Source organism: Cydia splendana, chromosome 1 (assembly GCF_910591565.1).
Source record: "Cydia splendana chromosome 1, ilCydSple1.2, whole genome shotgun sequence".
Lineage (NCBI taxonomy): Eukaryota > Metazoa > Arthropoda > Insecta > Lepidoptera > Tortricidae > Cydia > Cydia splendana.
The window spans coordinates 22,532,066-22,559,559 of record NC_085960.1 but is presented as its reverse complement, the minus strand read 5'-3'; the positions used below and the strand labels follow the sequence as shown (position 1 = coordinate 22,559,559).

Sequence of the window (27,494 nt, the reverse complement as noted above, 5' to 3'; positions counted from 1 at the left end):
GTCTCAACATAGTGTGTTGTATACCTTATCTCGTGGTAAATGCAATTAACAAAACACATTCTAGTTTTCATCAAGTATTCATTTATTAAAATTTAATAAAATAACTCACCTCTTTTAGCGAAGTTGTTAAGAATTCTTAGTGGTAGTTTTTTCAGTGACACGCCAACTTTTGGGTTGACGCCAATTTCTTAAAAAGTAACCGAATTTATGAAAAATTCAAACTGAAGCAGCTCTAGGACTCTTATTTATGATAAAATATAGCCAGTGTTTTGTGTAGTGTAAACTACTTTTAGATACTTATTTTAGAGGATTTGTGGTTTATTGTCCCATTACCGGTTCCAGGTCCATTATATATATATAGGGTATACTACATTAATTACAATGCGGTTGGCTGCAGTTCGAGGACCAAATTCGCACGATGAAAATAAATTTTCGCCTAAATGGGCATTACTTGATTTCCGAGCCTATTACTTATTCTGACCGTGATTTTCGCTGCATTGGTCAGTGGTTACTGTGATTAGTCTAAAAAAGAATCTTCGTGAATTCCCGATGTTAACAATCTCTACAATTAATAAAACAAAATCAATCAGTAAAACCGTGAAATCGTAACAACGAAGCAGACATACTTTCGACGGCGCTTCCGGATTCATAATGACAAACTGACATTTAAGTGTGCCATTCACAATAGTTTTCACGGCCTGTTTCGGGGCTATTATGAAAAACTATTGTTGCTCGCAATTTGATATCGTCCCACTTGATTCATTATCCTTTGACCCGGTGAACCGACGCCAGTGGTAATTGGCAAGTGACCAACGCGGCAATTACTTGTACGCGTTGAAATGGGTCGAATCGTTTTTGTGTGTCAATGTGATCACGGGAATTCTGACAATTGGATTGCATAACATGACTTTGGCCTATAAACTTCCAAGTATTTTTCAAGGACGGAGTCAATTACTGAGAGTGACTTTCTTTTAAATTGTTTAAACGTTGCAATGACGATAGAGTGGCATTGTAAGGCAAGCAACTTATGTATGCACCCTGTAATAATTCATTACTTTACAATCAGTTTCAAAGCAGAATAAATAGTGGTGGTGCATGATTGTTGAAAAATGGGCAGCCTAAATGTAAAATTGTTTTACTTTGCTAGAAAGTAGAGTTTATTGAAATTCCTTTTATAATTATACATATAGGAGGAACTTAGAGCATAGGTTCTGAGCAAAAATTTTAGAAAATGCTTTGCGAAAAATAGGCAACCATGGACGTTGGTTTGCGGAAAATGTCCAGGAAGACTAACTAAATTAGGTGTATATTAGAGGCAGGAAATCGTTAGTCTTCCCTGAAATAAAACTTTTAAGTGTTGATAAATGAGTTATTATTGAATTAGCAAACTGCTTTCTTGACCTTGTCAATCACAGGTGACTATTACTTACCCGTAAGACCTTAAGCGCCTCCTCGCAGACCTGCATCCCCCTTGACTCGAAGACCTCGACGCAGCCCAGGTACTTGACGGGGAAGGTGCAGGTGCCGGCGCGCACTGCGGCCTCGTCGGCGTGCCATTGGTGCGGGCGCGCCGACTCGGGCGGCGAGCCCTTGCGCCGCCGGAAGGACTCCCGGAAGGACCGGCGCAGGCGCTCCATGCCGGCTCGGGGCGGCGAGAGGGCGCCGCCGGCGCGCGCCCGCCGCAATGAACTGCGCACTGACGATTTCTGGAATGCGATATTAAAATATTACTACCACTATACTATCTTGAACTACGCAGAGATTAATACATGTCAGAAGTTTGTAGTAGGTATCCGAAAAATTATTAATATCCTAACATCAAGATTGTACTAATAATAATTTAGATTTAGGTATTAAGAACTACTACAAAAGCAGAACCAAAGAAGCAAAGGGGATCTTACGTAAATAGTTCATCAATCAATGAAACTGATGTAGGTTTGATCCCCTCCTATCGCTATCATAAACTGCAACAAAGCATCTGTATACCTCAGTACTTTGTATGTATAACTTTTTTAGGAGCACCCCATCTCACCTTCTTTTCTTTTGACTTTTACCCCACGGTGGGGCCACAAGATGGGGCCGGTCGGCACTTTTTTTTACTTTATTATTTACTAGCTGTGCCCGCGGCTCCGCCCGCGTGGAATTCGGTCTGTGTCAGTAAGCGGCTAATTTCTAATCCTAATTTCACTCCCTCTCCCCTGGAGGCGGAACTTGAAGGTAAAGTTGACAGATGGATATGCTAGAGGACTGTAGTCCAGATAAAATATTTTACAATTAGATACCACTAAATAAAACTACACTCCAAAATCAATAGTTTTTTTCGCCCTTATTCAAATTTTACACGTGATTTAAACGACAGAGTAGTAGCGTGTATATCGGACGATACAGTAAGGTATACGCGCGCGAGCGAAAGCGAAGCGGCCAGCCTGGCTAGAGCGCCACTCACCGTGGTCTTCTTCAGACTACTGACGAAGACCACGTGCCCCTTGTAACCTCAATGCATTGCGAGACTTTCGCGAATGATTCGATTTTTTTCGGGAAGGCATGGTAATGCGTATAAAATGAGAGTCCCAAATCGTTTGACTCCGCAAACGATCAGTGCCGGATTAAGATATTTTGATACCCTAAGCATTTCCAGACCATGGTGCCCCCTCTCCCTGACCAGAATCCGACAATAAAGTACTAGTTAAGTACACCAGAGTTTATGACTGTCCGTCTCTAGATTGACATCAGGACGACATGCGTTTATTGAGTTGTAAATACATAGTAGGTACCTGTTTCTAAAAACCGCAGGACATTTCAACAATTGATAAAGGCCTGTGCACACCGGCTGCGTGTGCGTGACGTGCAGTGCGCGTGCTGCGTTGTAGTATACAGATCCTTATGAGTGAGGGCACCCCGCCTGCGTGACGTGTGCGTGTGCGGCTCCAACATTTTAGCGCACGCGCACGTGCACGTCACGCACACGCAAGCCGGTGTGCACAGGCCTTAAACATCACCATTTCACTCATAATTATTTATAGAGGTATTAAGGTACTAGGTACATATGTGTCTAAACACCAACCTCATTTTGGGAATTTTCAATCAATCAATCAAAGCATTTATTTTAAGGCCCATAGGCCATAGATACATACCTTACAAACCATATTACTTTCCAAAGGTATATAGATAAGCATATGTAGAAAGGTATGTTATTAAACCTAAATAATTCATGTTCCGATTTCACATGTGCAGCAATATAAAACCTACCTTTTTTCTTTGATTTCCTCAAATGAGTTGCTGGGTTTACTAACGAATGGGCCAAAAACGTTTCCCTAAGTATCACATCCCAAACTATGTTTCCCAAATTATCATTTCCCAAAAAAATGTTTGGCAAAACAACTTATCGCAATTTTTCAGTTAGCAATAGTCTTTTTTGGCAAGTTATTGTTTAGCAAATAATTACTTGGACAAGTTTCATTTTACCAAGTATTATTTAGTCAAATGTATCATTAAGCATAACATATTGCATGGCATACAATTTACATACCAATGGATATTTATTTTTGCTTTTATTTGAAATACTTAATCCCGACCTTGGTTTTTTTATCATTTGGTTATGTTTTAGCCATACCTACGGATGTGATTAGTTGAACCATAAAAATTATAATTTTTAAGAAAAAAACCGATTTCTATGGGGGCCGGTGAAAGATTATTGTAGAATGTAGATGGTGCACTACCCACTTTTCTAGTAGCATTTCGTTTCTGTAAGGGTCGTAGTTCTAGCCTAACCTAACCCACTTCTCGGATAGCAGTTCGGTTCTGGGAGGATCGCAGTTCTAACCTAATCAAACCCACTTTTCTAGTAGCAATTAGTTTCTGTAAGGCTCGCCGTTCTAACCTAACCTAACCCACTTTTGTTCGGTTCTGTGAGGATCGCAGTCCAAACCTAACCTAACCCACTTAACGGCTTTTTTGGAATATAATATTAGGCAATAAAAAACGTTTGCTAAATAATTTTTTGTCCTAACAACATTTGACAAAGTAAAATCATGCCAAGTGATAATTTGACCAAATAAATTATATGCGAAGTGTAACTTTGCTAAAGGTTCCTTTGGGAAATGAAACTAGTGCGATAAGTTTATTGGGAAGTGAAATTTGGCGAAAGGTATTTGGCCCAAACGAAAGTACACCGAGTTGCTGCTTGGTAATTAGTGATTCATATCCTACTCAGCTAAAAATATATGAATAGGTACACCTATTTTATAAATACTTGTTTTAATACCTGTGCTATACCTTGAAGGGAAGTTGACACAACACCGTAGCCTATGACCACATGCATTGACTTATGTATCTAGGACTGGCCTTACGGGCACTAAAAATGGTACTATTTCAGCGGTGTCACTCACGAATTCCAGCCAATCGTGCAGTCTAACGCAATTAGTTGCGACCAATAGCGCGCGTGATGCGAACTCATCAACCAATCGCGCGCGTGACGCGAACTCATCAACCAATCGCGTTGTAGCAGTGTCACACCTCTGTACTGGCCCTTGCCATGCCTCATTATTATTGCCCGTAAGGCCAGTCCCTAGATATGTATGTCAATGACCACATGCAATTTTAGAGCACAATTTTTATAGCATTTAGGAATATTTCCCTTAAATGTAGATTTTTATTATTATTGTGACAATTTATTAATGCTATTCCTGGCTCTATCCTCATTTTAAATATTTTAAAAATTATTGTTATTGTAATTGATTATGTAAATCAATATGTAACTTAACGTAATATAAATGTACTTAAATAGGTTTTAAAATATTTTACGTGCCTACTATAAAGTATTGATATTATCTGGACATAATACTATTGAATCTACAATCTTATCTGTACATAATATAATGCAAATAGGGCTTGGAATTCGATTATTCGAATATGTCGAATATTCGACCTGTTTTGATATTCGAATATTCGGCCGCTCTGGTTTCGAATATTCGAATATTTTTTATTACTAGAAAAAACCTATTTTCATCCGCTATAGTTACAGTTTCTGTGTGTTTTGCAGGATACTTACAGTGAATGAGGAACGGTAGGTACCCAAATGCGAAGAAAATAATGTTTTTACTGAATTCCTCTCGATAGGCATTTCAAAGAAAACGAAATCAAGAAGTATGTTTTATTACGGTGCAGCTAATGCTTTTTCTAGTTAAGTACAAGCAACCTTACATAAGTTTTAAGATAAATGGTCATTCTATTTATTGAGTACAAGCGTACCTTAAGCGAATATTCAAAGTCTAAACCTTGCCCTTTATCGCAATTCGCAAATTTGATAATTGAAATTTAACCATGCACCTTTAGCTATAACGAATAATCTACCCAGTAGTCAGCCAACTTTTTCCCTTAATATTTAACATTCCAATACCTATTATATGATTTATATAATAGCCGACCATTAGGAATCAAAAATAACTTGCCAAGACAAATAAAGTCAATAAAGATTCAAAATACAATGGAATTTAAGGCCATTTTACAGCTCTCTCTTCGACCACAAGTTAATTTAAATCAGAAAATAATTACCTACTAACATGTTTTATCTCTTACATACGTGTTTGGATGGTTAAAGTTATATTAATTCACGCAACGACGCATTTATAAGAAAAGTTTTATCTAGAAATATTGAAAACGATTAATTTTTGGGTTTTACTTGCTTTTATAAACGTGGGCAACTCAAGAGTAGGATGATAAAATCTAGTCAATTAAGTGGATATCTGCAAAATATCATTAGTTTTAGCAATAAGTGAAAAAACCGATTTCTCGATCCTTTTCTTACTTTTTAAAAAATATTCGAATAATTATTCGAATATGGCGTCAGAAAAAGTCGAATATTCGAATACCTGAATGTTTCGAATATTTGCAATCCCTAAATGCAAATAAACACATTACATTTAATTGAAATGAAACATGCGCGTTATCACAAACATAAACATTCACACAGTATGAGGATCAACCACTCAAAATATAAAATTTGAGTCTTCATTAACATAAATTCATTCTCAAAAATTTTAAGACTATTAAAAATTTGTAAAAATTAGAAAAGCTGTCAACAAGTATATTTTTTTAGATATTTAATAGATAAAAAAAATGCGTCAGTTCATGTATTTATGTAGGTAGGTAGTAGAGTCGTAAAATGTGAATTAATGACTGAATATTCCACGAGCAAAGATACCAAAAGATAAGTGACACGCGCGTTTATTGCAGTGTAATTAATGTTATCAATTCCTTTTCACTGTGGCCTACAATTTTAGGCCAACCGATAAGATAGAAAATAGTTTCACGTGGCCGCCACCTATAGTTTCAGCTAAGTACATTTATCCGAATCATAAATCTAATTATAGATACATCGATAATAACCGAAAATAGATTATTGTCCACATTGTACACAGCGCTAGACATGGACCATAATCTATGTATTTTCGGTTTTACACTATTGATCTGATGGGAAGCCGTGTTTTACCACTTTACCACGAAGGAAAAAGTTATAGAAAATTAAATCTATACCAAAACCAGGAATCCATAACAGAAAAAAAGATTAGAAGCAAGGACTAATGGAAAAAGAGCTATTTAATACAAAAAAGTATTAGGTAGCCTTTTTTAATGTAATATGTGAGGTAATATGTATTTGTGAGGGCACGAGCACGTTGGGCGCCAGTGTGAGAGGCTGAGAGGGCAGATGGTGGAGCCTCACTTGGGATGATGAAATGAAAGGCAGGATCCATGACGACGAACGGTATTTATTGATGGTATAAAAAGGCACCTATACAATACAACAATATACATAATAAGTATATAATAGGTACCTAAATGTAACTCAGGAACAAATATTCGTGTTTATGCAACCATATAGGTAGGTATGGTTGGTAATGGCTGGTAGGTACTTATATTAATCAAACCAGACACTGAAAATTTTACAGATTATTACTGTGTATAGCCGCGGTTTACGGTAACAGCGTGCAGTGGCAGATGGCAAACAAAACATTATAAAAAGCACGTGTCAGTACAGTTTTAAGGATTAGATCCTAGCTGCGATTTGACAGATGGCTGCCCTAAAGTGGCAGCCACAAATATAATAAGAACTAACAGCGACCGCGTGTACCATGGGAAATGGGAACTAATATTTTGGTCAAGGGTGCGCAAATGCGATATGCGTCGTTGAATTTTCGTCCTTATTAGTTCCGCAGTAAAATGCATGAGCATTGTTTTCTACTTTAGCAGCAAATACTAGACTGTTTACCCACTTCACACACATGTGTCGCATAAATTCAGAACAGCATACCTACGTAATAGGTTCTTGTAATTAGGTCGGTGTTACTAGCACGCTCCGCATTTAATTTCGGCTGTTTAACTTTTGAAACGCATTACCTAATCCGCCCTACACCTACAGCTATTAGGTATGCATCATTCTGTTACTTGGCCCTTATGCATTACATAATAACATTAATAACTACCTAAGTACCTACGTATTGGGCATTAGTGTCTAGTATTAGTTGTTGTATAGGTATACAACGATTGATTGGAACAGTTTGATTATTCGATAAAAAGGGTAAAAGTACCCGGTTATTCCCAGTTACCCTGCCACCCCCTGCCGGCGATGAACAATATGCTAATGAAACTTTATAACCCGCGATTGAACGATTAAATAGCCGTGGTTAGTAAAGGCTTGGCCACACACAGAGCGCGACGCAGCGCCGCGTCCGCGCCGCGTGATGCCGACGCGAAGCCTGGTCAAACAGGGCGCGCGCCGGCCTCACGCTCTCAACACGCCCTCAAGGCGCGCGTGAACGCGGCGCGGCCGCGCGGGAACGCGGCGCACCGCTCGCTGCCTACGTCCGATCCTACTGACGTGACCTTGCGCGACGCGGCGGGCCGCCGCGTTCGCTCGGCGCAGCGCTGCGCACGCGCCGCGCGGACGCAATAGGCCGCGCGGCGCGGGGCGCGACAGAAGCGGGGCGTGATACCGGCGGGACGCAGTCTGTTTGACGTCGGTAACCTGTTAGCATGTGCCGCGGTCGCGCGGCGTGGACGCGGCGCTGCGTCGCGCTCTGTATGTGGCCAAGCCTTAATGGGAACACTGAAGCGCCAGCATGATAATAATTTAATTGTTTATTAATTCAAATTTTTTCTTGGGATAGTTTGGAACACATACGATATACTATACGTTTAGAATGAAAATAATAAAATGAATAGGTACGAGCGAATGCGAAACCTCTTCGCTTCAGCTTTGCCGTTTCGGCAGTGGGGAGACACTCCTCCTTTCGGGCAAACTCGGGTCCGTTCGGCTCAGCATTGCTCCGAGCAATTATTAGGGTTGGCACCACTTGACATCCTTTTGGGTGTACGACCACAGATAAGATAATCACTTGAATTTTGACAACCCTAATAGCATAGCATGATTCGTCTCTGAATCGCTGTCAAACTTCGGTTTTGTATAGGAAGTGTCCTTTCTGTACGGTACTACTATTATGTATTCTGTGGTTTCGGCAAAAATGCATTCGTATGTCCGGCTGTTTTCCTCTAGAGTCTGTGCGGAAAGAGAGGAGTCGTGGAATGTATGGGGCCCAACACATTCCACTACTCTTCTATTTCCGAACAGACTCTACATGTCGCAATTTTCGTGTATCTCGTGAAATATTGTGAGCAGGTTCGATAATTACCTATTTCGGTTTTTTGGAACCGACAAGGTTCGGGTATTGGATAATTGGAAATCACATTCGTACCTTAGACCAGTTCCACCTCAAATGCCTACGTAAGATTATGAACATCAAGTGGTCTGACCGAGTGCGAAATACCGAAGTTCTGCGACGCGCCAAGGTCGGTGGACTAGAGGCTTACCTAATGCGTCGACAGCTTCGGTGGTGCGGTCACGTATCGCGTATGGCGGAGGAGAGAGTGGCGAAGCGCATCTTTTTTTCTGAACTAGAGGAGGGTAAGCGGAAACTTGGCGGGCAACTCCTCCGATACAAAGATGTTCAGAAACGGCACATGAAAAGATGCAACATCGAGCCCTCTCAGTGGGAAGGTTTGGCAGCACAGCGTCCTGAGTGGCGCAGGCTGGTGCATGACAAAGTGCGCGATTTCGAGGAGCAACGTAAAGTTGACCTCGACGTTAAACGCGATGAGCTGAAAGCACGCCAGCCTGCTTCCATTCACTACCACTATGTGGCTGGTGTTCTCACGTGCCCTCAATGTGCGCGGGGGTTCACCTCAAAGATCGGCTACGTCAGCCATATTCGGGCGCCGAGCTCCGAGCTAACTAGGAGTCGAAGTGGTCGCCTTGGTCGAAACCGGCCGGAAGGATCATCATCATCATCAATTGGAAATATAAAAAATGACAGAAGTTCACAAAGTATGTTATCACTAATCAGGCCTCGTAGCAAAACTGACTCGCGCCAATATTTAAGTTGTTTTATATCCCATGGCATTTGGATGCGGCAGTCGAAATGTCATTTAAGCAGGCCACTGACGAGCCTTCCAAATGGATGCCGTTACAATGGATTCATCCAAATGGACGGCATCCTAATATTAAACATTGTACGTTTTTGACATTCACGGACCGATTTTGGATTGCAGCCACGCTATTTGGACTGTTGGAAGGCTCGTCAGTGGCCACCTTTAGGTATTTGGCATAGGTACCTATAAAAAACAATGTTTGGTGAGTCGAGATGAATGGGGTGTGATGTCAAATTGATATCAATTTGTATGTTCAAATCACCCGCGCAAATGATAGCAGCGCCAAACGATGTCTGTCAAACGCATCGCATTTCGCTGATCGCATTAGCTATCCTAAACAGGCAGGCAAACAGACATACATTAAGACACTAAGGCGATTCAATTTCAAATTCAAGTTCAATGCAACGGTATTCTAAAATTTGACCAAAGTATGTGTGCTTGTGTACCTACATAAATATTATACCCTCCCTTGGATAACTCGGGTAAATCCATCTGACAAATTATGGGATTTTGGTGTTAAGAAAAGGTAATAGGGTAGATATTTGCTGAGAGGGTCGAATGGATTTACCCGAGTTTAAAGTTAAAGCGACACAATTCATGGACGGATACTCATTACTTTTATGAGACTATAAAATGATCAGTAAAAATTAGGAACTTGAGTACCAATACCAATGATATCACAGGAATATAGGATAATAAATAAAGAAAAGACCGACACCACTACCTTAATTGGATGGTGTTTAGCAAAAATGAGTCATCCCACATCCATTTTGCAATAAAATGTCAACTTTAAGCGTCAATTTTTTGAGTTGAAATCTTATTGAAAAATTAATGTGGGTTGACACATTATTGCTTAACAGCATCCAATTAAGATACCCGATTCAATAGATAGGTAATTGAGACGTTTCAATATAAATGCATTCCTATTTACCTACGTCAAGCAATGGTCACGCACAATATGCAGATTTGTCAGTAGATACCCGTACAGGTACAGTGAACAATAAAACGATGACAATAGTTAACCAATGAGTCACGCGTATTGAATTGGAAATAGGTAATCAAATGAGTTCTAACCATTTTCAAGTCGGTGGCGTTCTGCGTTTGAGCTCGGTCGAAAGGCTCGTGAGCTGACGAGCCTTGGTTCCCCATTTTGAAGACAATACAGCGAAATCCAAATAGGTACACTAGACACTGCACAGCACTAGCACATATCCACTAATTCACTTAGCGGCACTACACCTATGCGATGTTTTTGCACTGTTCACGAGCCGCACTATATCCATGGCCTCCGGAATCTAGTTAATGCAATTTAAATTTTAACGGCAAATCCGACACATTTCATCTCCGTGTTCACCAAAAACAAGTTATCTAATAATGAAGTAAATCACTTCTGGTTCTGATATAGGTACAGGTACGCAATCCGTGGCATAACAAGATAACAATTTCGACGAACTCGAAACTCGACAAACACAGCAAAGCTCAAAACAAACACCTCGAACTGAGGAATGGTGCAACCTTGACGGCTTGCGTATAAAAAGTTGTTGGACTTAGTTCGTTGTTAAAGACACCTCTGCAAGTAAACAGAAATTAAATTATCACTTTAGGATAGAAGTACTCAGTTGCAGGTGTCTAGGAAGTGATCTCATAATGATCCAGGCACACTCGATCTGATGACCCATTCATCTTAGACACGCATCAATAGAACAGGAATCGTGTGAATTCGTTAACAATATTTTTTCAAACGGGGGTCAACTTTTCCCACAAGCGATGAATAAACGCAGAGAGGCGCATTGAACCCGGCACCCGGCCCGCGGGGGGAGAGACGTTCGGTAGGTAGCTGGGAACGACTGCCGATGCCAGCTGAACGTTATTTTTTCCCACAGCATTGTTCTTTGAACCGTAACGTGTCGTTATAGAGCTAATCCACTTTTTCGTTTATCGCACAAACACTTCCAGTTAGTATCACAGAAAACACTAAACTTCATTTTGACTAGATATATTATAAGTTAAGGAATGTTGTCGAGTCGGAAACAGGATGAGGCGCGCGCGCCGCGCAGGCAGCGAACAACTGTCGTACTGAGTGGGTCGCGTACGGTGTGAATCGCACAAACCCTGCAGAGTGGAGCGGCGCACCCGTCCCGGCCTGCCCCGCCCGTCGCGCCCCGCACGACCGGTCCTATTGTCAAGAACTGGCGATGACGGTGATCTCATCTAAAATCTGTTTTTAATCTTTAATCCAACATATCCACACAGAATTTTTTTTAATCAAATCTGTTACGTTTTGCATAAAGACGTGAGAAGTGAGAACGTAAGGTCCTGTGTTAGATAGGTATGTCAAACAAAACCCGTTCATAGAGCACTTCTATTTCGTTCATTTTCATTACGTAGGAGGAATAAATTGGTTACAACGAAATAACATATTCGCATGTTCGGGTACCACGTGCGGATCCGCTGGGATTCGCTGGGTCCAACATCTGGAATGAGCGCGTGCGAGAGAACGGGACGGACGCAGGTGCAAAACTCAAGTCTATTATTGGTTCGGAATGGAACATATGTTCCTCCTCCCAACCCAATTGTAACCTTAACATCGCCGGCCTTCGTTTAATTTCGTTGTAATGGCATCGATTTGGATCAGCGAGATGAAAACATAAACACTGACGATAGCGTTGTGATACTATACAGAAAAAAATAAAATTAACAAGTAGGTATATGACGAAAAGTGATGTTTTAAGGAAAACAGTGAATCTCTGAATCTTAATTGGTAAATTCAGTCTATTACCAGAGTGCATAAGGAATGAACTTACAAGAAATTTGAGAGGCACGTTGAATCATTAGACTGAGTCATCGCCACATTCCGTAAGAGCCGGCGCTGTCATAGGTGGTCGACACATGAACGCCCGCATTCATTGGTAAACTGACCAATTTTATCAGTAACTCATAAAGCTCTTAATTACATATCGTTTACGCTAATAGTCCATGAGAACATAAAGATAAATTGCAAGGATAGCAGAACAGTGCTGCTCTAGTGCTCTACTTTATAAGTTTCGCTTTGGATTTTTAAATCTTCTTAATGTATATTTCAGAAGTACTACTCCTAAATGTATGAAATGAGTGCTAATATTATTTCTTTAATTCAGAGTCGCTTATAGGTAAATTAGTGTGTGACTCATTAAAGGAGTAAATAAAAATGTATCCGTTATAATGATCCATTAGCAGAGCCCTCATTAATATGATAATGCATGTAGCAATGAGTAATAGCTGATGCAAGCCAAAACACGAATCACAAGCTCAGCGGAGAGAAGGGCAGAGAGCCAAGGGCACACAACAATACCATAACGAGGAGAATAGAATTACAGTATTGAATGGAATACGGTCAAAAATTACAATGTATTCGCATTTGCCATCAAAGATTGACGACCGGTCTGGCCTAGTGGGTAGTGAAGTGACCCTGCCTGTGAAGCCGATAGTCCGGGGTTCGAATCCCGGTAAGGTAACTAATGAACACAGATATTTGTTCGTTAAGGTGGGATCAGACGGTTCATTTTCTTGTTTCATTATTCATCTTTCACTCAAAGTGACACGTCTGAACACAAAATGAACCAAAAAATAAAAATGAATTCATTAGTGAAAGAATCCAACAATGTTGGATATTTTCATTCGGCATCATTCACTCGCACTCCGAATGAACAAAAAATTAACAGTGTGAACACAGAAATGAACGTTCATTCGGATTTTGCATATTTTTCTCGAATCCTGTGGGTATACTACCTACTATCTAGCTAGACAAAGATAACGTAAAAGCAATAAAATGGTGTTCAAGTGGAACGAACAAAGTTGGATATATATACCATATTGGTATTTCTAGGTACTCTGTATAAATATCCCAGAGTTCCAAAACAATCGCCAGTAGCAAGGTATCGCAGTACAATTTGGAGTTTTATTCGGCTAGGTATACTGTCTCTCATTAAAGTGTTTTCTTTCGCTATTAACGGACCTATTATTTACTAATAATAGAAGTTCTATAAAATTACTTTAAGTCATCCGCAAATGATTGCAATACGATTTCGGATCTTCATCGGCTAGTTCTCTCAGCAATGTATTCGAGGCTCCAAATAAATTTCTTCTTGCGATCCAAGGTCGCAGCCACTACCGACGACGCTTTCTTTGCATCTTGTTTGTTAAAATCTTTATTAAATTATCACAAATTAATCTTATACCAAGACGCACAACTTCATTCGACGCCATAGTGAAAGAAATGAAAAAATGAATAATCTTTCCAGCAGCCGTGTGAACGTGAAATGAAAGGAAAATGAAACATTCACTCGAGTGAACATTCATCCGAGTGAACCGTCAGATCCCACCTTAAGTCATGGGTGTTTTCTATGTATTTATTTATATGTTAGCTTTGCTTGGTTTGGACACAGTGTAAAAAGTAATAGTGGTCCGATGGTCTTTTGGCGCTAGGTTAATCTCTGTAAGATTAAGATGTCCCCTGATATTTATTTATTTAATAAAAAAAAAGGACGAGTTGAAACTGGCCAGTGCTTTTGGCCATTTGCAGCAGCATTCAATGGATTGCTCAGATTGCTCTTAACATTGCCAACTCATGTTATTAGGATATCTTACATTGGAATTGATAAATATGCGCTTGTTCATTTATTCGATCAGCAATTTAGTTATTTGATTTATGTTAGTTGTCAAGAATTTTAGTGTTTGATATTAAATTTTATCGCTGATTGTACTTTTCTTTCAGCAACCAACTACTCATCAAGACAATTCCAACAACCCAAACACAACGAGGTTGCGATGTTTTATCACAGAGTTCCTTTGGGCACCTTCGGTCTCCATCATCAAATGAACCCCATGGTACATTCGACATTAAAGATATGATTACACTTTTGCACTCGACAAAGAGTATCAAGTAGTAGTGCTAGCACTAGGAAACCATTAATACTGGATAGGAATGGAATCGATTGGCATAAAAAAATAGCATTTGAAAAATAAAAGTTTTCGTTTTCATACAAATCGTATGGGAAAAGTTTTCCTCGATTTGTGGCTTTTCTAGGCGGATTTTTTTGGTCCCATACAAGCTTTTGATCCTGGATAGGAATGGTATCGATAGGCATAAAAAAAAGTTTGTCAAAATGTACATTTTATCGCACCACGTATGTTTTCTTCTTAACGTGCATCTTCATTAATTTGAAATTGAGGAAAGGTCTTCTAAGACCATTTTCGCGTAGCAGCACGGGATCTGGTATCTGCCCTCACCCCTCACTGACCCAAAAAGGAAATCCACCCTGTATAAAAAAAAACTCAAACAAACCAAAAAGAACAATGGTATTGAATCCTCCTATAATTGCATTTTGAATGCGTGAACCATTAGTTGTTACTATAGTTAGGTGGTTTTATCATTCTTTTTTTGAAGTTGGTTAAAAATGTGCAGTTAAGGAATAAAGTACTAATTATAGTCGGTATGATTGATATGTATAACCTATAGTTAGTTAGTCTGTGCGGAAAGAGGAGAGTCGTAGGATGTATGGGGCCCCTAACATTCTACGACTCTTCTCTTTCCGCACAGACTCTACAATTACGGCTCCCGCAATCTCGCAATTTAGTAATTCTAATGGGATTTCATGATTTTCAGAAGCATAACCATCATTAATAACATTTAACCCGTCAGCTTTAGGTATTTATGGCCAAACGGCTAGCAGCGGCTTCAGCAGGAGACATTTAATTAAAGTACTCGCCTTAGGTGTAGGTTAGGTGAGTCACCTACATACATAGATAGTACATTTTGTACATCACCTACCTACAACAATAAAATAATTCCCAAAAAGTGCCATAGGTACATTAACAGGACGGCCAAATTGTGGGCCAAATTGTCAAGGTAATATTGGCCAATATTAACAACTATAGATTTGCGAGTTAAATAGTAATAAAACCGAATTTTAGTTAATCTAATTTAGTGGAATGCGGGAATGGGAGTTGTAGGGAAAGTTCGCGTAAAATTTTAAGAACTCTACCGAATACAAAGTTATTAAAAAACAATCATAAGCTTTTATCTCGATGAACAGTATCAGTAAATTACAACCTATGAAATGAAGAAGAGTGAAGACCTACGAGAAGCATGATAAGTAAAGTTTTAAAACAAACAGTGGTATATGGCTGTGACAACAGGACAATGCCCTGTCGTCAGTCACCGTAAAATTGACGCCTCCAACGGGCCCGGTAACAAAAGGTCGTAAATATAATAAATACTCAACAGCACATAGGTCATTGTTGTTGCACATAAAAACGGGTATTGCGACCTCTTCACTGTTTTGAAATCAAAGTACCGCTATAATGAGGTTGATTTGGTTACTGTGTTCCGATTTATGTTAACATGTCTCGATTGGGCCTACATTACTAAGTAATATTTTGTAGCAATAATAATGATTAAAAATTACATACCACTAAGATAAATAGGCAATGAATAATGAGTCCAATGATATCAATGTGAAATAAAATTAGATTAGGAACTTATTTCGCAGAATTAAGGTCATAAAAGAGCTTTACCTTATCACGTGACCAAAATAACCACGACTCAGGCATGGTAAACTCTATGGTAGCCTCTATAGCTAGCCATACACGTACGGATTTGCCCGCCGGATCTGCCTGAAAGATGTGTCTGACGGGCACATCCGTCAATGTGTGGCGAGAAATAGACACAGATTTGTCCGTCGGATGTCTGTCCGCTGTCCGTGCTAAAAACCAACGGACGAGATGTGCCCGTCAGACACATCTTTCACGCAGATCCGACGGGCAAATCCGTACGTGTATGGCTAGCTTATGGTAGCATGATAATTTTTACTTTTCGGGTAAAATAGAGATAAACACTGCGTAAGTACTCTATTACCTATAGGTATGTAACTATGCTTACCTGAGTAGGGCGAAATTTTAATTTTAAGTTGTTGGCATAATAAAGTTTTGTATCCAGTGACGAAGCCATACGATAAATAAATGTGATGATGATGATGTCCTCCCAGACGTATCCGTCGACGGCGACACCCGGACAAATCAGTATCAGGTATTCTGTAAATTCTGACGTGCACTTCAATCTCAAAACTATAAAACTGCATATCGCAAGTGGTCACAAGGCATTTAGCAAATACTGATAATGATATAATGATAAAAGGGAAACTGAGAAACGTCTGTTTGTGAAAGAGACGTTATCTTGAAAACCAACGCAGTAAGTAAACTCTCAACTATCTCGTGCATAGCATCTTGCATTTCAAAGTGCATTATGCTATGAATGTTATGATCGTGCTCTCAAAATATCGTAGAGAAATCATGGCACATTCGGATGCACTATTAGTTATGTTATACTGAATTGTTAGTCGTAGGTACGTCAGTAATGAATTATGAAATGCCTAATGTAATGGCATTATGAAAATGGCTCGCTTATAATAGAATTTCCGAAAACAGTAATCCATTTTCATTCCTCTTGTATATGTCAAGGAATTTTACTTCGAGCACCTAGCTCTTTCCGTTTTTCGAAAACTAAAAATGGATTTAATTATTTATACAATGTTAAACAATATTTGAAATGAAAATTCCAATAAAGGAGACTCAAACACAATGTCTTTGTGGATGAATTGGCGTAGGTTTTCAGTACCTAATTATTAGCGGGGACCTGAAAAAATGATTGCATAATTTACTTTGTAGGTGCACTTTGAAATATAGTCAGGTAATGTGCAATAAATGAGGAGCGAATTTTATTAAGTACAACGAAAAGTAGACAGTAGGTTGGTAGTAGGTAATGTAGAGAAAATAGAGCATGGTGTGGTACATATTACTTTAAAAGCAGACTGTTAAATTATGTACCACATCGTGGTCTATTTACAGCATGGACGTCATTCAAGGCTTTACTTGCATTTCTAGAACAGGGCACGGCCCGTTCAGGCGACGCTAATGAATATTTCTATCACACAAAATCAATAGCGCACCTATCTTACATGTCGTACAACGGTGACATTTTTATGGTGCGGGATATGTTCCTTCTAACGGCTCCTGACTATATCTGGCCAAGGTTGTCAAAAGCGCGAAGGGCTCGCTCGCATACAAAGCGCTGTCCGCGGGTTAACGATGTCCGCGTTTGCGCAGCGGATGTTGTAAACGTGTGACCAGGGTGTCGATGTGGCCTCCGAAGTCCGGCGGCCATCAGTTCCCGGGTGTCTTTCCTATCGAACGCATATTCACCAGCGCGAATTGGCGAATTTAAAAATCCTCGCAACAGTTTGGAATAGACAATCTCAATTGCTTGGAAAATTTATCCCCGTTCGAGTGAATTATTGCGACAAAACGGCGCAGTACGGGGACGAGGCTATGACCGCATGGACTATGTTTAGTTGGAGGAGGCTTTACAATGGAAGGGGGTTAGAGAGTCGGGAAGAGTCGCGAGTGGAGCTGCCCGCGGACACGCGGCAGCTGGTGTTCAACGTGTACATGTACTTCAGCCGTCGCCCGGGTCGCAGCGCCAAGGCAGCGATCGCCAAGACCGCCAGCGCAACCGTACTGCCAAAAGATATTGTTGCACAGATTATAAGGGACAAGTACCGTGAATGATTGTATTTTTTTTTAATATGCTATATACCCAAGGTTAGTGTTGTGATTGATAATAAATAAGTATTCGATGCGTCGATCAACGTTATATCGACTGACCAACTAGGCAACTACACAATAATGATCAATCGATATGTGTGATATAGCACCCATAAGGTTTTTATTTTTTTTAGTGTTCACGTAATGAGAGAAATAAAAAGAGACAGGGCAGTTATTTAAAAAGTAAACAAAGACCCTGCAAAAGCTTCTATCAACATGATAAACTGTGGAATTAATTAAATTGTAATGCTTAAATCCAGAAACTTGTAGCAAACTATGTGTGAGATGCTATTCAGATTCACGCTCGAGTAACTAGATCTACTTAGGTACTCGTAAATTAAACGTTATGTTCCTGCTACAACATGGTACGCGTATCTGCTTACACGCTTTGTATTGTAATAAACTTTACCTGGTTTAATCTAATATGCTGTTGTAATGTAACATGGTTCATTAAAAGGAAATATGGGCGGCGGTGTTATGTGCTTATCTACATTTATATTTGTACTTCTTTTAGTTTGCGTTGTCATCGTAAGAGAAATTGTAAAAATTAATGGCTTCAACACAAAATTACCGTTTCCATCAAAAAATAATGATACAGCTATAATGATTTCTAGCTAATGTTTGGCCACTTATATCTGCTTATTAATGAATCTATGAACTCTCTATTAATCTTATTATTTTAGAATCAGAATCAGAATCTTTTTATTTGTGAAAACATAGGTACAATTATGGTGTTAAATTATGTACAGGTTTCTCTATGTCTTACCCACGGGTGCAGGTATACAAATATTTGATCGCATGCAGCATGCATCTTAACTATAGGGTAGCAAAGGAACTAGTCTTTTAGAGTGCATGCATGTAAAACGGTTAATCATTATCTAATTTAATGCTTTAATAACTTAATTGAATTTATTGGCATACATCACGAAACTTAATTAATCTACGTAAAATTAAGTACTAGCATTATTAATCTATCATAAACTGTTTATTTTACGAGTAGGTTATGGTTGGGTAATGGGTTGGATGGTATACCTATGTGTTACTCGTCGCAAGGCGTAGTTTTCTAATTATCGTACAATTAGGTGAAGATAAATATAATATGTGACTCGTGTTATTGAAAAATGGAACGTAAATGATCTTACTCGGCATGTACAGTATAGTTTTGCTGACTGTACATAAGCAAAATCAAATTTCGTATATATACCATATTTGTAAAGTATTGGATAGATAATTAAATACATTTTCTATGAGACAATGACTTTTCTGTAAGTTCTGTAACCTTAAATACCCAAATCTTACCGATTCCAACTCCATTCTAATTAATACTTATGAAATCACCCTCTTCATAATCATCCATCACTACATAGCTTTTATAACTAACTTAGGAAACCGAACTTATCCCAATAATGCCTAGTTTCCCCTCTGGGTTGTAAGGTCAGATGGCAGTCGCTTTCGTAAAAACTAGTGCCTACGTCAATTCTTGGGATTACTTGTCAAGCGGACCCCAGGCTTCCATGAACCGTGGCAAAATGCCGGGATAACGCGAGGAAAAAGACATAGCTTATAACTTTACTGGGGCCTTCTCTCATAGTGCAAGATTATTGCAACAAGAGGGTCCTACTCTGTCTATACGACTACGTACCATTTTCCCGGTGGACATAACCAAATCAAAGCTTTAAAGACTATGCAAATTTTCTATCAATTTTCACCAAACGGCAAATCACATTATATACTATTAGGTATTTTTTACTTAACTATGCTAGTTTCGAAAAATTCATTGGCTGGAGCCGAATTTCCATTTTTCCTTTTGCCACTTAAAAAAAAGTGTAGGTATAATATTGTATAAGAGTAGGTATGTATTTCTAATATAATGTAAGTACAAGTTGTGCTACCTACCGATTTCCTTAGAAAACGGATACAATAAGACTGAAAAATCTGAATTGAATAAGATCGATATCTCGAGAAGGAAACACGTCTTCAGCGAATTTTGTATAGGCTCAGAAAGTCAAAAGGGCAACGCGTCTGGCAACCGGTGAATTTAGATGAGCCCGAGCTGCTGGAGTTCGAGCAATTTACATATATATATATACCTAGGTACGAAGTATAAGTATACTTCGTACCTACTGAATTGGTAATGGGCATAGTCGACAGCGTCATATGGCCTCCAATTTAATTCAAATTGAGCCACGTTTTTATAAACTACAACGAACAAGTAATTTATGCAATTTGCGTTTTAACTACTTATATTTACTCATTTAAAAATAAAACAAGAGGGCTAGGAAAATATTAAATTTTAAACAACCTGTCTGTTGCAGGTAGAATGGAATTCCTGCTTGTGGGCTATCTCATCAATAAGTTACCCTTTAAATAAATAGGAGTGGTAACAAATTTAAAATAAGTATGTTTCACCCATGATTGATTGTAGAACAATAATGGTAGTGACGAGAAGAAATACATTAAAAAAGTTGACTTAACAGTACCTCAGTACTTAGTAGCGTTGTAGGTATTACTATTATTAGGTACAAATATCTGGGAGACCGAGCTTTGCTCGGAAAACATATAGAAACTAAAAAATGCGTGTTTTCCCCATGATAAGACCTAGCTAAATCGATTTATGGCCCCGAAAACCCCCACATAGCAAATTTCATCGATCGTTAGAGCCGTTTCCGAGATCCCCGAAACATATATGTAGGTATATAAATAAATAAACAAGAATTGCTCATTTAAAGGTACATATTATGTACAATCTGGGTACAATACAATAACGTTCATGAAATTTGTTTCGCGGCTACCATCTGCCAACTTTGGAGTAGGTAAGTATATATTGGTCATAATCCAATTATTCAAATACATTACAAGTGTAGACACTGAATGAAAAGGGTAAGATTATTTAATTTTGTCCTCCATCAAACTAGAAAAAAATCAAAGATATCAATCCAAAAATACTTACACTCAAGATGAGTAAAGTCGGGGTCACTCAAACACGCAATCCAAACGCACCGATAGAATCTCCACCACTTGCACGAACTACCGAACTTGCACGTAAAGCACAGATTTGTATACAAAAAACACTAATCATCCGAAACTTCGCACAAAAACACTTAGCTACTCGCCGAATCATCAACACCCACAGAAAGTATTTATTAACTAGAAGCACTAGAAATCTTAGCAGTTGCCAAGTGCGGAGACGATCCTAACATCCATACGCTGCTAATTACTCTACAGCACTGACTATTTCAGGCGCTCAACACGTGAATTGCCTACACACTCTAGTTCACATCTACCAGGTTGGCTCAATATGTTTTGTTCTTTCGACACCTTACGATTTATGTAGGTTACGCAGACTCCTGCATCGGAAAATAGCAGATTAAAAAAATCCCTCAATTTAGAATGTTCAGCTTTTCCCCAAAATTTTGGATTTAACATCCTAATTAATTCAGTTCCTTAATGAGAATTTAAATAGTATATTATAGAGATAAATAAGAAATCAATTGAATGCTAATAAATCTTCCCATGTGTCTAGTTATTTTAAAAATTGTGGTACAGGTCGACACTAAGTCTAGACTGGGGAGAGTAATGTGGTCTAACATCAAAGCCAGTAATTAATGCAATTAGGCTCCATATTTTATTGCATTTGGACCCGTATAGAAAGCATCGTTGCGTTCGTACCTATTTCATTTAAAAATAACGTTGCGCCACAAGCCATATCCATCACGATCAAAAAGGTCGACCATGAATCACTCTGTGCATTAGGAAAGAGTATAACAATGGTATTATAAACGCTAAAAGATATTTCCAAGCTGTTCTCATAAGTAGTAACACCGCCCAGCTGAGTTTATTACGTTCCGTATCGGAAAATTTAAAGAAAAACTGAAGACAAGATATAGTATGAATTATCTCAGGTGATTTTTTCGGGCTAGGACCCTAATCTGTTAAACAAAAGGTATTGTTTCCTTTATGCAGTGGTTACACTACTTACTGCTAATAGCCCCGACATAAGTAACGGGAACAAGCCCGTTTAAAAAGCAAACTTACCATTCTATTTATATGGTTCAAATTCATAAAACAGCCCATAACGGAGATAACACGTTTTGTTATCTCCAAAAACAAGACCACCCTGATTGTTCTCTGAACAAGCTGTCCCATGAATTTGAACCTTAATACTACTAGTGGCTCTGTGAGCTGTAGACCTCGCGAGCAGAGCTTTAAATAACATGGTGCTAAGAGCTTTAAATATAGTAAATTAAAAAAAAACAATACGAAATTTATGTTTAAAAAAATACAAAAAGTTATAATATCCCAGCATAAAATTACTGGGGATCGAACCCAGACCCTCTGTGCAAACAGAAAAAGCGAACGTTTACAAACTGAGCCAAATAATTCTTAGATGGGTTGACGAAATTTAGCTACTCCTTCTCAAATTAAAATTAGTTAAAATTAAATATCTCAATACCTCCGAAACCAGCGAAATAAATTTTCAGAATTTTTGGCCATTTAATCTATCATATCTCAAAAAGAAAACACTCGTATGGTACCGATACCACTATTTGTTTAGGCGTGAGCTATCACGACTCCGCCATTTTAAAAAAATTAAAAAAACCGGACGGACAAAAAATTTTTATTTAGACATAGAATCCAGTCACAAAATTTCACGAGATTCGGTTAAGAATTGCGACCTGTAGAGGAGAACATCCGGACATACAAAAGCAAAATGCTCCAGTCGAAACGTAGACCTTCGCTATGCTCCGGTCAATAACGATAGTTGCTTTTTAAACGAAATGGTTGCTTTGGCACGTGATGTAGCCAGCGCTCTTAAAAGAAACAAAGGCTTTTGTTTAACGGATTAGCACCCGAACCCGAAAAATTCATCTGAGATAATTTATACTACATATACGTGTACCAACATGGCTTCTTTGACGTTCGAAGTAAAATTGCTTTAGCTGAATAAGGTGACGCCCTATTTAAGAGCATATCCCTTTTCTCGGCCACTTTATTTTATGGCTTTGTTACTCAAACTCATAACCAACCCAAATACATGTTAAGAGAAACTGTTTTATAGGGCTCTTCTCTTCTTTTACTTAATTCTCGCATCCAGAGTCACGTAATTATGAAATTTTTCGGTTCGGTTCATTCGGTTCTTAAACAATTTCGACTATGCAAGCGTACAGAGATTGTCTTTAGGGCCGTTGCATAATAGTGCAAGTGGGTAAACAGCTAATTATCTAAATTAATGAAGCTCATTCTTCTAACGCCCCCGTCCCACGTTCACATACATTTCATCCGTTGACTTCGAAACCACTGAGCAGGTAGGTAGTCACAACCCACTTTCTGTATTGTTCTTCAGATTAAAAGCATTTGTTTCGTACTAATCCGTCAGTGGGAGTTATTCAGCTACGTTGGGTTATCGCCGACTCTAAAATATTTACGAGATAGTAGCAAATACAAGCGCACGTTTTAGAATATTTTTGTGGTAGGCGCCAGTTTTAATCATAATCACCCACCTAAGATTTTACCTACGACTAGATTACTGGCCGAAAGCCAGAAAAGCCCTATTTATTAAGGAATTATGAAGAGATACGCAAAATGCGTTATCAACACGAGCGAGTGAGCGAGGGCAAAAACACTCTAATAAAAAATAATGTCAAAAAATTAAGCAGATTCATCTGATGAAGACCAGAATAAACTCTTCAAAGACAAGTATTCAAACTACTATAATTTATATTATTAGATTATTACTATACTACTAGGTTACTATTAGTAGGTATTATTTTACTGTGTCCTGACCGGAATGTAAGATTTTCTACCGGTGTAGTTTCGTTTATGACATACGTATTTGTTTCAATAAGACATTAATGTGTTCGTTCCTTGAACAAGGCCAAGTGGATAATTACTGTTGACAGTGATTCGACTCTTCAATTGAGGGATTCGTTTTGTAACGAGTGAAGTAGAATATTTGTGTCAATAGGTTGATTGCACGCGGGAAACAGCTCGTTTGCGAGGCGCCAATCAATTAGGGTAATGTTCTTTATCTGCGCAGTATTAGTATGGCGATTTTTTTATATAGCATATATCTATAATGAAGGGAAACTATTTCTGGCGTCCAGTATGTATAATCATAACGGCAATGTGTTTTTTATTGACACCTTTTTTTGGTTTCACATGTCGAGTTATATTATAAATATATAATTTAAACTACCACTATTTTCAATACTTTTAAAGTCTATTTCCAGTTACATAAGGACTGGCACCGTGTGAAATGGAACGGAAGTGCGGAAATGGGAACCAGCGAGTGATCATTTCCTGCAAAGCGGAACCCTTGCCCGACGGTAGTTTGATCTCAAATAGGGCAGCTATTAACAACATAGCAAAAGCTAAGTTAGCAAATTAAACGCGACGCTTTTGTGGACCGATTTCAGAATCATGAATACGTAAGTAACTAATAATTTTATCAACGCAGCCCTGACGCAGCCTTCGGCTCTTCGTCTCGCCGAGTTGCCGCCTCCGATACGCTTCGTGTCCGTTACTTACAATCTTTTAACTTCTACGAGTTTCTCGGCTAAAAGAATATAAACTCTTACTAAACTGGCTTAAGGTCTTAAATTATAGGTATAATACCTACGGCTTAGCAAACGCAGTCTACTGTTAATAGTGAAATGAATAAGACCTATCACGAGGTCGAGACGGAAAATTGCGTAATCGGTAGAATTTCGTATTTAAAATGTTGGTTAATTGTGTTTTTTTTTGTTGGCATGGTTAGGTGTCTCACTGCTCAGCAAACTCCCCTTTTTTCAGAATTCGGCTGTGACGATTGCACACCTACTGCATTCTCCCGCCATATTTGGTGTCTACTTTTGACAACCGTTCGGATGTATATGGCAGACTGGTCCAATATCTTCATGAGCTCTTCCTCAAAATTAACTGTGTTAAGCATTAGCTCGTGATAGTCGTGATGGGTTGTGGTGTGTAAGAGTCAGGTTTGTAGCATTTATTGCTCATGACTTCCAAAAGCCGCCAACTTTTATAGATGACCATAACCACCTAGACCAGGGGTCTCCAAACTTTTTTACCTGAGGGCCATATTGCGCCTCAGAATTTTCGCGCGGGCCACCGTCGGCACCGAGGGGGGGTGGGTGTATCTGGGGTTGCTGCTGTTAGGGCTGAACACCTAGAGTCTGGCTCCCGCGGGCCGGATTGGACCGCTGTCGGCGGGCCGGATTGGAACGCTTCGCGGGCCGGATTTGGCCCGCGGGCCGGGGTTTGGAGAGCCCTGACCTAGACCCACAGTTAGTTATAACCTTGTCCCGGGGAAAACCCAGGTCCCAGACACTTTTTGTTATAGGTAAGTATCCTTACAAACAATCTTATAGAAATGAAAATAATGTTATATGGCCTATATGGGGCTATATCGAGAAAAGCGACATTTTCCACCATTAACAATTATTTACAATGGTTTGGATACCTTCACCAAAGGGCTATTTTGGTCCTCAGACAACAGTAAACAACTACGTACTAACAAACCTATGTATGATTATTATACCCACTAATAATAGAAATACAACTTAGTTTAGGTATTTATTGCTCATGAATAAAATGACTGAATAATTTTACAATGAGCAGATTTATGACTAAATTTAAATTAGAAGATTAAATTAGAAACTGATATAATTTGTGACATTCTTAAAGTAAGTATAATTGTCGATAAGGGCAATTTCGAAATAGGTAATCAACTAATCATTATGGCTGTACCTAGAAGAAGAACGCAAATTAAGTTCATCTGTCAATGGTGCAGTGCAGAGGCTTAGACATTTAATATTTGAATACTCAGTTATCTAAATACCTTATCTTAAGTTTACGTATCAGGTAATCCCCCATAAACGGTGTAAAATATGGTCCAAGTTAAAACAATTGTGGTATCTGGCAGTGTTTGCAACTATTTGCACAGTTGGGCCATCACTTTGTTTAATGGCTCATCTAAACGAATGGCCAACGCCGGCCAATCCAAGGGACGCAGCCATGCGGTAGACTGAGATAGCAATATCACTTGCTCCCTCTAATGCATAAAGGCGTCCCTTGGATTGGCCGGCGTTGGCCATTCGTGTAGAGGAGCCATTACATTTTACATGAAGCGCCAAAAACTTTACATTTGTCATATCATTTCGTTTGAGAGCACTTCCCTAACTGCCACAGCCATTACCGGAATCCTTGGCTCGAACGGCTTCTCAAATGAAGTCCAGTTCCGCGGCCATTCTGAGGGGAAAGTTAAATTAGCCTCGAAATAGCTCAGTGTGCTCAACAGATCGAGACAGTATTTCACACCGGCCCACAGCCTACAAGCGCAGGTTCGCCCACATAGGCACATATGGAATACTGTTTTGATCTCTGGGCAGGGGCACCCCAGTATCAGGTTCTCCCTTTAGACTGACAGCATTTCAGATCAGCTTGACTCCTTAGCGCCGCGAGAGAGCGCTCAGCATTTGCTATCGCATGTATATAACCGGAAAGTACGTGCTCCGAGGAATTGTTTGGATTAATCCTGCCGCTTCTTTCCGCCATCGCTATACGCGACAACATTTCCATCTTCGCCAATATACAGCGGGTAGGTATGTCACCCGCGGTATTTCGAAAATTTCGGACCGACACGACCTTGAAACCTTCAAGAAAAGAGCGTACCTACTCGTAACTCCTCTGGTGTTGCAGGTTTCCATGGGCGACGGTAAATGCTTAATATCTGGCGATTCGTCAGCTCGATCGCCGTTTAAAAAAAATCGGTACAGGGGCAGTCGTGGCCAAAAGGTAAACCCACATCACCACATGTGGGTTAAAAGTAGAAAACATACCTTGGGATGGGTAAGTAGGTACCTAACCACATTTCTATACCTCTCACTGATGAATGATGTTCATTTTTAGGGTTCCGTACCCAAAGGGTAAAACGGGACCCTATTACTAAGACTCCGCTGTCCGTCCGTCCGTCCGTCCGTCCGTCTGTCACCAGGCTGTATCTCACGAACCGTGATAGCTAGACAGTTGAAATTTTCACAGATGATGTATTTCTGTTGCCGCTATAACAACAAATACTAAAAAGTACGGAACCCTCGGTGGGCGAGTCCGACTCGCACTTGTCCGGTTTTATTATTCCATATAAAAATAGGTAGCTGTCACGTAAATGTTTGTAGACATTTTATGAAAGCTTAGCACAATAATTTATTTAGAAATGTAACTTTTAAGTACCTAATAAAAATACGGTGAAAACAGATTTCATCAATTATTTTTAAATTAAGCCCAACCAAAAGAGACTTGAAGGAACTTTCATAGGAACAATATTCAACGCAAGAGGTAGTTATATTTTTACCGTACAAAACTTTGTTCACGGT

At 39.2% G+C, this 27,494-nt stretch overlaps 1 protein-coding gene across 3 annotated transcripts in view; it reads right to left on the bottom strand.

The window, feature by feature from the left end:
- Nucleotides 1-27,494, bottom strand: part of LOC134797456 (protein numb) — a 39,693-nt gene that overhangs the window by 9,488 nt on the left and 2,711 nt on the right. The window contains exons 1-2 of one of the 3 annotated variants that reach the window (XM_063769709.1): nucleotides 21,074-21,461; nucleotides 1,431-1,706 (exon numbers count right to left, since the gene is read on the bottom strand). In XM_063769709.1, coding sequence (XP_063625779.1) covers nucleotides 1,431-1,637 — 207 coding nt within the window. In that variant the 5' untranslated portion in view covers nucleotides 1,638-1,706; nucleotides 21,074-21,461. Of the gene's footprint in view, nucleotides 1-1,430; nucleotides 1,707-10,557; nucleotides 11,682-21,073; nucleotides 21,462-27,494 lie in introns of those variants that run through there. The other 2 variants (XM_063769694.1, XM_063769702.1) reach the window with 2 other exon arrangements.